This window comes from Dermacentor albipictus, chromosome 1, assembly GCF_038994185.2.
Source record: "Dermacentor albipictus isolate Rhodes 1998 colony chromosome 1, USDA_Dalb.pri_finalv2, whole genome shotgun sequence".
In the NCBI taxonomy this organism is placed as follows: Eukaryota; Metazoa; Arthropoda; class Arachnida; order Ixodida; family Ixodidae; genus Dermacentor; species Dermacentor albipictus.
The window spans coordinates 56,099,004-56,112,466 of record NC_091821.1 but is presented as its reverse complement, the minus strand read 5'-3'; the positions used below and the strand labels follow the sequence as shown (position 1 = coordinate 56,112,466).

The window sequence follows — 13,463 nt, the reverse complement described above, 5'->3', positions numbered from 1 at the left end:
TGGCAGGGCAGCCCACTGGCGTTTTAGTGTATTTGTATGCATTCTCCAAGGCCGACTCTTTGAAGAAGAGCTCTGCCGACTGTCGTTTGCGCCAATTGACTCCTGTGCGCTGTGAGTTGGGCCTCAGCCAGCTCATGAAATGTATTGTGGAGGCCAATGGCTAGAAACTTCTCATTTTAAGTGTTGCGTGGCAACTTCAGGGCTGTCTTATATGCCATCCTTATTATTTTATCAGCCTTTTCTTCTTCCTCCCTGTTCATCGTCTGGTAAGTGGGGGGTACATTAGTCTGCTAATGACCAGGCTTTTTATTAGTCTGAGGGTGTCTTGTTCCCCCCTTCCTGTCCGATTATGAGCCACACGGACTATCATCTGGTTAATCTGTTGCGTTGTTTTTCTGATCGTATTTAAAGTGTGTAAACATCTGACATTTGATTGCAGCCACATCCTCAATACTCTTACTATTGACCTCTCAGGAATAATTTTCCCTTCCAGCCTGATCTCGAGTTTGAGTCTCGGGTCAGTTCTTTGTTTTTTGGTTCTTGTGAGGCGAATGAGTTCTGATTTCTCCCCCGAGCACTGGAGTCCTCTTTGTTGGGTATAGTTTTCTATTATATTGGCTGCCCGTTGAAGCTTCTCCTCCTTCTCTCCCAAGTTGCCCTTGGTTATCCACGTCGTTATATCATCCGGGCATAAGTAATGACGGACGTCGGGAATTTCTTGGAGTTTTTTAGCTAGTCCAATCATGGCTATGTTGAAGAGTGTAGGCGAAATCACCGCCCCCTGTAGCGTTCCTTTGTTAAGAGGATGGACGACTTCAGATTCATCGTTTCCTACTTTGATAACTGCTGTTCGCTGGTTGAGGAAACTTCGGATGTACTGGTACGCTCTTTGACCGCAGCTGGTCTCTGCAAGTCCACCCAGTATCCCTTTGTGACTTACATTGTCAAAGGCCCCTTTTATGTCGAAAGCCATGACAATGCGTTCTCCTGCCTTGGGGACGTGCGTTAACACTTCCTCTTTAAAAGCACGAGTATATCCTGTGTTGAAAGATGTGATCTGAAGCCAAACATGGTGTCAGGCTTTAAGTTGTTTTCTTCAAGATGACGTTGGAGTCTAGTGTTTACTAATATTTCGAACACCTTTCCTAGACATGATATAACAGAAATGGGCCTAAGGTTGTCTAAAGTAAATTTCTTCCCTTGTTTTGTAATCATGATTATCACAGCGTGTTTCCATTGCTGTGGTATCGTTCCTTTGACCCAATGGTCATTTATAAAGTTTGCAAGGGCTGTTATGGCTTCATCATTCATGTTTCTAATCATGGCATTTGATATTTGGTCCGCCCCTGCCCCTGTGTTCTGTTTTGTATTAGCGATTGCTGCCCTAACTTCTGCCACCATGAAGAGTTCATCCATTTCTGAGTTTTGGTGTCCGGTGTAATCAGCTTGGTATTGGGGTATCGGGGTTTTGTTACTGAAGCATTTCCTATGGACTGCCTGAAGGAGTTCTTCTTTTGTGCCTGGGTACGAGTGTAGCAATCTCTTCAAGTTCTTTTGTCCTTCACGTCTGGTTTTAAGCGGGTCAATCATTCCTCTGAGGATGTTCCACGCTTTTACCGTCCCTAGGGTTTCATTAACTGATCCGCAGAAGAGCTCCCAGTTGGCTCTTGTAAGTTGATTAGCGTATTCCTCGGCCTTCTGTGTTATTTCTTTTATTTTTATTTTGAGTTTGCGGTTGCATTTCTGTCACTTCCATCTCTTTGTCAGGCTTCGTCTTGCATCCCACAGATGCAGTAGGTGAGGGTCCACCGCAGGTGTTTTGTCCGTCCTGGTGATGGTTTTGGTATGGTTCTGCTTTATATTTCGCATGCTTTCGCACCAATTATCTAAATCATTTATGTCCGTGGTTTGTTCTTTGAGCGATTCTCTGTACGCCCGCCAGTGTGTTATTTTAGCTGTACCTATTCGTTTGCGGATTTGAGCTGTGCGGATTGTTGTGCTTATATTGCAATGGTCACTTCCTTGACTTTCGGGGGTGTTGCACCACTCCGCATTTGGGCAATTTTTGGTTATTGTTAGGTCCGGACTTGTGTCTGCGGAGATACTATTCCCTGTTCTTGTTGTCATTGCAGGGTCTGTTATAAGTGTCATGCCGAGTGCTCCTGTTTGTCCCGTTATATTTTTTTCTTTATTGTTCTGGGTTGGATACCCCAGCTTGAGTCCCTGGCATTAAAATCCCCAACTATCACTAAGGTCTCCCCTTCGCCATTTTTGCTGTCTCTTGAAATAGTTTGTCGAACGTTGGTCTTTTCTGACTCGGTGGGCTGTAGACATTAATTATGAAGGCCCTCTTTCCTCTGGTGTCTTTATATGTGATTTTTGTTAATATATGGGGAATTTCCGTTCCTTCTATAGATTTGTGACATATTGTCGTGATTTCCTTGTCCACCAATGTTGCAACCTTCCAGTTTTCACCTTCGGTATTGGAGGTTTCGTATCCCTGTAATTTTGGGTTTGTTCCGGCTTCTTCTAATGAAATGATAGCTGGTGACCTTTTTTGTGTCATCACCAGCTGCGACAGTTGTCCCATCATACGCCGGAACCCATGGCAGTTCCACTGCCATATTTCGCACTCTTCGGAAGCGTACTTTTGATGTTTAGGCATTGTATGTCGCCTGGGTCATGGGCGACAGGCCTGGTCTGTCGTATACTTTCTCTGCTTTTTCTATTATGCTGCTGCCTGTGGCATGGTTTCGCAATGCTTTCGTAAATCCTATTTGTTGTGCCTGGATTTTCTTGTCCAGAGCTTCTAGTTTTCGATCTATCTGAATCATCACCTGCTCTATGATTGTCGGTATAACTTTTATGGTTTCTTTCAATATCGAAAGGTAATTACGGTGTCGCCTTCTAAATTAGGTAGTTTTTGTCTTTTCTATCCTGTCTGGACTGGTTTAGGTTCTTGTTGTGGTTGCTGCGTTTGTTGCTTTTTCAATTGCCTATTTTCTCTTTCTAGGTCTTCTATTCGCATTCGCATTAGCTCTAGTTCGCGTTCTAGGCGTGGGAATCGTGTTGTTTGGTGTGGGGGTTGGGAGGCGATTGCTGCCCAGCTCACCTTGTTTTTGCCTTCCTTGTTCAGCGTCTTCTTGCTCTTCTGCTATTGTTTTGTTGTTTGGTCCCTCTCTTGGCCTCAGTCCATAGAGTTGGAGCGGTCTCGGGAGCTGGACCTGGATCGACAACTGGATCGAGACCTGGAATGGGCCCCGTCTGGTGATGCACAGCCCTCACGGTCCGTGCTGAACCAGCGTCTCTTGAGGATTCCGTTGGCTTGCGGTCTGCGTACACGTTGCGACAGTGTTGGCCTGCCCCTTTGGGGGACCCGTTTGATTTTTTTTGGTGCACTCCGATGCTGCTGTGAAATGAGCCCCCCCTCCCCCCCCCTACACAGGGCCCACTCTGGATCACAGGTGTGATCCTCAGGAGGGTCCCTTAGCCAACAATTGCTGCACACCTTTGCTGTGGGCGTTGGGCAAATGTCCGTTCTATGTCCCTTGCTTTTGCACAGTTTGCAGTATTGTCTCCTGGGCTGATAAGGCACACATGGCATGTCGCCATCGTAATAGTAGACGAAGCGTGGCACTATCGGTCCATCGAACGTTATCATTGCGGTTTCAGACTTGCCGAGCATCCAGGCTGGGACGATTGTCACTCCTTGCGTGCGCACTCGGAGATGACATAAAAGTTCTGAGGTTTCGCGTTCCAGTCCGCGTACCACTCCTTTAAGGTACCCTTCACGGGTGATTATGTATAGTGTTCATCGGATGTTTAGTGCCATTGAGCTCCAGCGTTTTGATCTTCACGATCTTGTCCGACACTAAGACTTGTTCATAGGTGTTACTTACAATGATTATATTTCACCCGTTGTGGAGGCGAAGCAGAAATTTATCGCTCCTGCGGGTCTCCCGGTTGCCGCTTGCACTTTCTATCACTCGCGCAACTTCGTACATTTTAAGTTCTTTTACAACTAGCCCTGGCTTGGGACGCATGATAATTTTCATGTCATGTCTGGGCAGCGGCGCCGCGCACGTTCGCCGTCGGGCTCTTATAGACGCTACGCCACGTTTAGCTCGCTCTCCAGCAGGCGTCCTGGCAATGCAGCTGCTGTTGCCCTCACCGCCGCCTCGAGCTCCGCTTTCATCAGAGGCATGCTCGCACTTGTTTTCTTAAACCTTTTCGTTCTCGCAAAGATAGTGCAAGTTGCCAATGACCGCTCTTGGCTTCGTCGTCTTCACTTGCTGAGTCTTTCTCCTCGTTCTAGTCGGCGTCGCTGGTTGATTCCCCCTGTATCACCTCGTCAGGCGAGAAAAAGTCCTCTTCAGCGTCGGCCACCTATCCCCCTTGGGTTTCGATAGATTGGTCATTGGTGTTCATGGTGTCCTGGGCTAGTTCCGGGTCGTTGTCCATTGGAAGTTGGGCCGTGGCGGCGCTACGCTTGGGCCGGGAGCTGACTGCCGGGGGTCCGCGCTCCGCTATACGCCGTTAGGCTTAGCGTGGCGGGCCGGCATGCTCGGGCGGTGGTCTTATAGTCTTGGAAGAGGCCGGGTCCACTTGTCAAAAAAGGGGGTATCAGCGTGTTCCTGGTGTCTTCCTACACAAATCCTGCGACTTCCGTGGTGGTCACATGATTTTGACCGCTGCTATATAGGCCAGATTATTAACGGAGCCGATGCAAACACGTCTGCATCCTCGGCGCCACCTGGCGTTCCAATCAATTCTAAAATAGAAAAAATATATACATTAGTTATTGTAGTACAGAAAATAATATTTGAAACGGAATATTTAAACGTATGACAGTATTCCGATTTCCGGACAATTCTTTTCACAAATTATAGTTTCAGAGTTTGTCCCCGCTCACCTAGTCGTGCTTCAATCGTGCATCACTAACTGATATCTCTGGCAATAGGTTTTGGCACGCTTTTCGATCCAAGCTTTGCGACCTATTTAGATGGACCTTGGCCACGCGACGGACGCTAGGTAAAGGAGTGGTGAGGGGAAAAATCTAAGCACAATAGTTTGACCAAACTAGAGTTATGATATACAAACAGAGCACTGTTGACGAGAGCCAGCACTATGACTCACCATCCGCGAGACTGCAAGTGAAGGCGATAGAGAGCGAGATAGCCGTCGAGTGGTGGTGTGCATTTGAGGAAATATAGCAGATATCTATTAATATGTGGTGTAACCTCATGCATAATTCGCCCGTCACTGTGCAGTTTACTGGGGAAAAAGTCAAGTGAGAAAATGACGTAATTGTTAAGCGGAAATGGCCCCACCATTTTGAAGAAATGGAGTGAGCATCTTCTGCCGCCAGTTACCTCGGCAACAATTAGTCCGGAGTTTCAAACCATTGGTAATGAGATGTAAATTATTCTGCATTTGAAGATGAAAGAAAATTCGATTTCACATATTCTGATGCGCATTCGTCTGGAGAAGAGCTTACATGTAATGTTCCTACAGCTGTGCAGGGGATATGACCGGCATTTTTGCTTAATTTGGTAGACTCGGTGTGCGGACCACTATAGCATCAAGGAACGATGAATTATATCTCTACTACATCACGCTGTATTGTGTATGGTGTGCAACACCGCTAGCATTTCCAAGCAATCTTGCGTTTTCTTTAGCTCGAACAACTGAAATGACATGCGGTATCTCTACCTAAAGTTTCATTGCCAGTGACAACAATGACGTTCCTCGCAAGAGTATTTGACGCTGACCGTTTCATGAGGCATGCGACGCAATCAGCCCATTTACTGTGTTCTGATTACAGGCGATATTCGCCAATCGCTGTTTCCTCCACGAAGTGTGGCGTTCTCTTCACAGCGCCGTCTATCTGATCAAGAACGCCAGAAAATGGCCTCCAATAGTGCCGACGATGCGCAGGCATCTTGCACTGGTTTAGCAGTCTCGAAGATTTGGTGGGGAGGGGTTGAGAGTGACAACGACAAACGCGGCGCAGACGTGGCTCCATTCGCAAGCGCTCCAGAATAATGAAGACAAGAGCCGCCTCCCATGTGCAATCTTCTTCGTGACTCCATCATCTCTCGGTAAAGAAGAAAGTGCTGAGAAATTTGTGAGATTTGTAACTGAAAGAAATGTAATCATGTTCAATTATCTCTGGAGGCAAGGAATGGATATGAAATTAGGAGCTGTTTTTTACTTTTAGAGTAGCAGGGGCGTACTTGGAAGTTCCGTTCCTCTAGCAACCTGCGCTTTCGCAACTATATATCAGGAACACCTCGGGGACAGAATTTAAGCGCACTAAAAGGGTGACTCAGTATAAATTCAAGAAAGATTTATTTTATATGTTCAAAGAAAACAACAGCGTTTCGTGACCTCGCGAGTGTTCTTGCTCCTTTGAACGCAGGACGAAGAAGCTGGTCCCTCCCGTCAGGCTGCTGCAGTGAAGTCTGGTCGCTTGGGCCCGTCGAATGCACCGCCATCCATGATCATCCTCCAAGACACGGCCGGCTGGAACGGAACAGCACCGCAGTCGCATAATTTGCACGCTTGTGGCGTCGCTGTTCACATCTAGACAGTGTGATGCCTTCATCATGTAGGCGCTAACATCTACGAGGCGACACCAGCGCAGATCGAACACTGTCATCATCGATGATGGCGGTCATCATCGATACTATTCGGGTTATCGGCTCTATCTCGATTTTAAGGCCGACACGCAGTGTTTATAGTCAGAGGAGCGCCGTTGCCAGACATAAGTAGAAGCTTTGTTACACAAAGTGGCAGGGGTACATGAATACTTCAAACTTTTTAATAAGGAATCTATATTTCGCTATTCCATTCGGTGCTCGAGTGAAATAGACATGACGCACGAATTATAGTGCTTTCTAATAGTTTTCGAATAGTTCACATCATCAAGTGCGCAGAACCAAATATGGAACTGGGAAAACGTTGCGATAACTTTCATCCCGGCCACAGTGAGCATACTAAATCACGTAAAGTTACGTAATAGAGCACTCTGCGTCGTTCAGCGAGCCAAAGTATTCCGGCTGAACCCGCAATATTACGGTATTTGCACGATTCTAACGCGCATTTCTTTTTAATAAATGCGCGTTCAAATTGACATGCGCGTTACATTCGCAACTAATTCTCCTCAAACTAAAAAAATGAAACCGATCCTTACTAAAAAAAAGAAAGCTCCATGCAAGGTAGCTAGCCACACTGCCCTAAAAAGCGACGCTTTGAGACATCGTAAGGTGGGTCATTGGCGCATGGAATGCCTTCTTGCAGACAATGGTTGTGCGAGCCTCCAGAATTGTGAAATTTCTAGTGCAAAAAATTGGACTCAAGATGACTTTCTGAGGTTAGAAGACCGTGAAAAGGAGGTGTCGTCGGACTCCGATGGCCACTAGCTGCTAAGATTCTGCTGTGTGCCTGTTTGTGTGCCTTTCTATGATCTGTAATATCATTTCGTCACGGAACACGTGGACTCAGGTTTTGTTACTTTATGTGCACGGTAGAATCGGCACCAAGTTATGTTTTTTTTTTTAATATTTGGGCGATAATATACAACTGCACGTTACAGTCGGTGACGCTGTAGAATTGGGAAAATACGGTATTCTTACTGAAAGTTTTCATCACTATCGCATTCAGAGGGGGAATTTGTTGAAGGGACACGGCACGTGTTTGTTAGAGCTCACGGTGTCGTTAAAGGTAAGGCAACCCTGAACTGAGGACCCACCCATCGAGGCAGAATATCCAACTGATTTTATAAATAAAAGCTATTACTTCTCTCTTTGGAATAAATTGAAAATAGGCAGTGTCGCAACAATGCTTTCATATAATAATGGTGCTATTTTTCGCTATCTTCCAAACAGCGAAAAAAAAATAACACTTTTGTCGTTCCGTAGTCGGCACCGACGAGGAAAACATAATTTTTTTATTTAAAAAGGCTGTAATTATTTGAAAACTGTTCGAAACATCCTTGAATGTTATTCGCTTTGACACTGGCACTATTCGATTCGTATCCGATTCCGCTTCACAAATTGCTATTTGCACACACCTACAAACTACGAAGTCAGTGTAGCCTGTTGCCTTGTTGAACACATTCGGCCTTGGCTTTCTCCCTTGTGGCACTCACGAGTCTCCCGTAGGTTATGTACATAGACCTCCTCACCGCATCGTAATTCCCCGTTCAAAATGTTTCTGGGGTGTCAGAACACTAATTGGCGAGTGAATATTGGCCTGAAGCACAGTACTCGAGTTTTAGCCTGGTCGTTACAAGGAAATATATTTAAATCTTAAGGTTCTCAGTTGGTCGCGTGAAGATATATTTTATGCTCAGTTCAAGAACTCGTAGTGTTGCAAACACCACGTACAGTGCATTTTGACGCACAGCTAGATATTGCTGTAAAAAGAAGTTGGTGGTGAATCCAACACATCGTGTAACTAGCACGCCCGCAAAATGAGAAAAATGCCAGCATCATCTTGAGAAGGGGCACCGACATTTTTTTTTCTTCTAATCAAGCTCGACCAAGAAAACTACGTGGGAATACGATTCTGGCGGTGGTTAGGACGACTGAGACGGTTCGAAACATTGTTTGCCATCATGAATCAACAATCGCATGACACTCTAATGTATGGAATACTGCATTGTTGTTGTTGTTTTTTGTTAGAACTTCAAAGGAGCATCACAGACACCCACAGCCTTCGGATGCCCTCCACTTTAGAGGCTGTGTAATGCTGGCACTGCTGCAGTCATCTGGAATATAGTTCTACTCCTGCAGTATTATGTGAATGTTTGGTTGTTTAGTTCGAGTTGCCAACTTCGAGGATATGCAGGCATGCAGATGCACTGTCTGCCAGGCACGCCAGGGTAAATCCATGTGTTGCAACGCCACTGCCACCACTGTTGTCACAACCACCATTTGCATTGCAATTGCACTCATGTGAAACTTCGTTGTTCCCTATTTCTGTAAACCTTGAGCAAGAAAAATATAAAAGAGGCAATGCATGACACAGGTCGCATATGTATTTGCTTCACCAACGTTGCGCAAAAATTAATCACAATGTTCTGCAGAAAGGGAAAGTTCTTAACGTGAGAGAAATTCCTGCACTCGCGAGACGCCTTTCTCCCTTTGGAAAAGTTCAAGAGGAACTTTTCATACTCGTTAGCCCAACGGCCATCTTTGTAAGACAGGCTGCACTCAACGAGCTGTCTGAGACGTGATTGGATTCTTTACGAAAAAGGGGAGGTTCTTAACCGCTAGCAGTTCCTTGCCCTGCATCACCACACATGCGCATGTTCCTCCACAGTGCCAGCGTTTGAAGGTATATCTTGTTATTATCATGCCCCAAGGTCCACATGGTTAGAGATCGCTGAACCAACACGTCACAAGAGAGCGCTACGAGGAAAATGCGGGCAAAGGAAGTCAGAGCATAGAAACGGTAAGGCATAGCAAACGTTTCCTTGCTGCCGTCAAGGTGCTCAGCGAGTAGGCGTGTCAGTTATTTTTTATTTATTTATTTTATTCATGCGAATACCTCCAGTGCCACAAGAGCATTGTAGCAGGGAGGCACTACAGAGATACATTGGCACAAAGATTGACTTCGGAAAGAAAATATACATATGCAGAAAGCTCAGATAAAAACAAATAAGACTAACTTCTGCAGGAAAACATAGGCAAAGGCAACCGAGGAAACAGTTAAGCGAAAAGATAATTGATCGCAATAGGCGAACCACAGACCAGCACACAAGTTAAAACATGGAACAGGGTAATATGCAGCTATGAAAAAATTAACAATAAGAAAGATTTAAACTCGGAACAGGTTTTACATTGATTAATGCTCTTAGAGAGCTTATTCCGTAGAGCTGAAGCGTGCGGGAAGAATTAATTGCGGAAAACTTCAATGCGACAGCGCAATTCAAGAAATTTATCATCACGATCGCATCCCTAAGCGACAAAGTGTGGAGGCAAAATGTACAGATCTTTGTCTATTCTGGTGACACCAGAGCATATCTGGAAAAACGGTTGCAGGTTTGCAGTCATTCGTCAATGCGCGAGTGATTTCCAGCCTATATTTTCTGTAAATACTGAGACACTGCTCCGAAAGTCATAATTGCCAGAAACAAACGTGGCCGCACGGTTTTGAATTCACGCACGATTTTCAACAAGGTACGACGTTTGAGGGTCCCACGCTTTACAACCGTATTCAAAAATTGGACGCACATTGGTAACGTAAAGTTGTTCCTTGACATTTAAAGGGGCCCGTTCAAAATTATGTCGATAAGTTAAGTATAATGGATTACTTTAAATTGCCTAAGAGACACGGTCATAAACTCCGCTGTCTACCGCAAGTAGAACGTTTGAACTCAGTGTCACCGTCGTTGCCTAATAACTTGCAACAGCACACGCTTCACTAGCTATTCCAGCCATTAGCGCACAGGTGACACATGACAGGCGCGGTAATGGAACGGGAGAGCGGTAACGCTCACCTGAAACGTTCTAATGTCACCCTTCGCCATGCCCTTCCAAGCCAAAGCAAATACTGGTGATCGGAACGATCTGTATACGTGGCTTAATGACCCTCCGTGTCGCACGCTCTTTGTACACACATCCGGGTTGACGGATTTGGCTACCTGTTGTGATAAGCTGAGTGTCGCGATATTTTTACGCCAGCCCTTTATAGGCCTCGAGGTCATCCCCTGAACAATAAAGACGTTTTAAGTACTATAATTAACCACCTGCTCGAAGTCTGCTCGCCGTCAAGCCGATGCCACTTCCGACAGCATCCGCCTCCAGCGACGCAACCAAGAACCAAGTCACCCAAACCATCACAAAGAAACTTCACTTGGAGCTCTAACTATTCGGTGATTTCTCTTTGTGTGGCGGTGTCCTATAGTTACAGCACTTATAGTTGAGGGATCGTCCATGTGAGTAGAAATGTGTCACGAGCTCACTCCTTGCTTAGTTCGTACCTGGTTGATGAGCTCGAACATGTTGAGGTGCTACAGATGATATAAATGCTTGTTTTTTTGGCTAGGTCGTAAGCGTTCGCAAGCAAGTCAATGAGTAAATACTGAAGTTTTCATATAAATTGTCGCTTGCAATAATATTTCACTAGCTGCCGCTATTGTCGCGAAGTCACACAAGCCCTCACGGAATCCAATCAAGCTCATTGCACTGGTGCACCTGAACAAGCCAAGCTCGTCTATCGCTACATCTCAATCTGACCAAATGATTCACTGGCCGCACTGGTTGGTTGATAGTCCTGAAGTGGTTAAATATTTTTCGCCGTAGTCTTCACCTGATAAGAAACAAATTGCTTCAGCTAAGCTATCTCCGAAGCTATTGATAGCATGTTTGATAGCTCTTCGCAGCTCTTGATCGCAAAGAGAGATAGTTTATTTGAAAGAAGGCAGAGACGTTGGCCTGAGCTAAAGCGCTCTAGCCTGCTACTCTGCACAGGGGGGAGGGGGAACGGGGACATAAAGGTGTGATGAGGGACGATGACAACAAACGTGCTCATAAATGCTGAGCGCAGGCTTTTCCCTCTACCTCCTACAAACAGCCAGAGACTCAAATACTGATTACATAATATTCAGCTGAGTCAAATAAGGAAACAAGTTTCATGCCGGAACAGGGCCCTCTTATTGCAACCACGCTAGGGAGAACTCTATCAAATTTTTGCATACCTGAATACTTGGTACTTGTTAATCAACTACTTTATATATGCAAGCCATGTATAATACTGTATGTCTATTTGATTTTGTCAAATATTTGGCCAGATCGGCTATATATACATATAGCCCATCTACATTACGCAAAATATTTCTGCGTGCCTCACTGCAGGTAATAAATTTGTATATACGTTCCTATTAGTGTCACCTAATGTTCAAACTGATTGCATACCTCCGCGTAGTGCTGCGAAACAGCATCGCTTTTTATCGTCTGCGTCTTCTTTAAGGCGAAAACCTTTCTAAGCTCATGGTGTTGTTTGTGTCAGCAGACCTGACCGCCGGAGTACCCGCCGAAGCGCCATCACGCCATATGAAGACAGATTAAAGACAGATTAAATAATGAAAAACGATTGATAGTGACAGTTAATGAATAGAGATAGCAATAGAGATTGTTAGAGCTTTATAATGACTCGTAATGACTAAGAACGACTACTAATGACGTGTAATGACTACTAATATCTCCGAAATGACCAATATGTCTAACGGCGACTTGTAATGACCACAATTCATTAGAAATGACTAAACATGTCTTGAAATGAGTAATAATGTATAGAGTGACTACTAATCACTTGTAATGACTATTGATGACTACAAAATGACCACTATGTCTAACGATGGCTTGTAATGACCTCAATTCGTTGCAAATGACTAAAAATACTTACTACTGAGCAGTAATGTCTAATAATGACAGAAATGAGTTCTAATGACTAGTAATGACTATGAAATGACCAATATGCCTAACGACGAATTGTAACGGTACAAATGATTAGAAATGACTAAAGATGCTTAGTAATGACCAGTAATGACTAATAATGACTACAATTACTTGTAATGACTGCTAATGACTGTGATACGACCAACATGTCTAACGACGCATTGTAACAACTACAATTGATTAGAATTTATTAAAATGCTTAGTAATTACCAGTAAGGACCAATAATGACTGAAATGACTTGTAATGACTACTGATGACTACATAGGAACAACATGCCTAACGACGGCTTGTAATAACCACAATTGATTACAAATGAGCAAACATGCTTAGTAGTGATCAGTAATGACTAATAATGACTGAAATGACTTGTAATGACTCACACTGTGAAACCGTCATACTAGTAGTACCTGTAATGACTCACACGCCTCGCACTGTGAAACCGCCATACTAGGTGCTTGCATTTCGACAAAGCTTGTGAACGATGTAATGCATAAAAATAAACATGCATTGAATTATGTTGTGACCGTTGTGGCGCGTAAACGTAAACGCTTCAGGAGGTAGCACGTTACTTAGGATGAAGGCAAACACGCATCGTGTTAGTTGCGTACAGCATTTGCTTCACGGAAGCATGACGCGACTTAAATTTCAGCGCGTGCGATGGATCTGCGTAATTCTTTTTTATTCCATCGTTAGCTTCCACACTTCGTGACCAATTAAAAAAAAGGAAAGAGTATCGTCGTCCTTCGTACGGCACTTACGTTCTAGCTGATTAAGGCTTTCGAAAAGAATCTTCGGAAGTTCCCATCTTAATTATTATGCGCTGTTTGTCCAATGTCTCCGCTCCCAGAACGTCGGCTTACAAACCGATTGCATAGCAGCCATCTAGAAGGGAAAAAATTATAAGGTTAGCTCAACCTTATAGCAGGTAAAAGATGCCGTCGACACTTACATAGTGGCGTCTTTCTCTGTGTTACTTATCTGTTGAGAAACCCTGA

The 13,463-nt window shown here is 44.6% G+C and overlaps 1 protein-coding gene across 1 annotated transcript in view; it reads left to right on the top strand.

The window, feature by feature from the left end:
* LOC135899354 (uncharacterized) overlaps window positions 1-11,888 on the top strand; it is a 43,673-nt gene extending 31,785 nt beyond the window's left edge. Inside the window, exon 3 of the mRNA XM_065428601.1 lies at window positions 6,422-11,888. Within this exon, the coding sequence (XP_065284673.1) occupies window positions 6,422-6,589 (168 nt within the window). The 3' untranslated portion in view covers window positions 6,590-11,888. The remainder of the gene's footprint in view (window positions 1-6,421) is intronic.
* The last annotated feature ends 1,575 nt before the right edge of the window (window positions 11,889-13,463 follow it).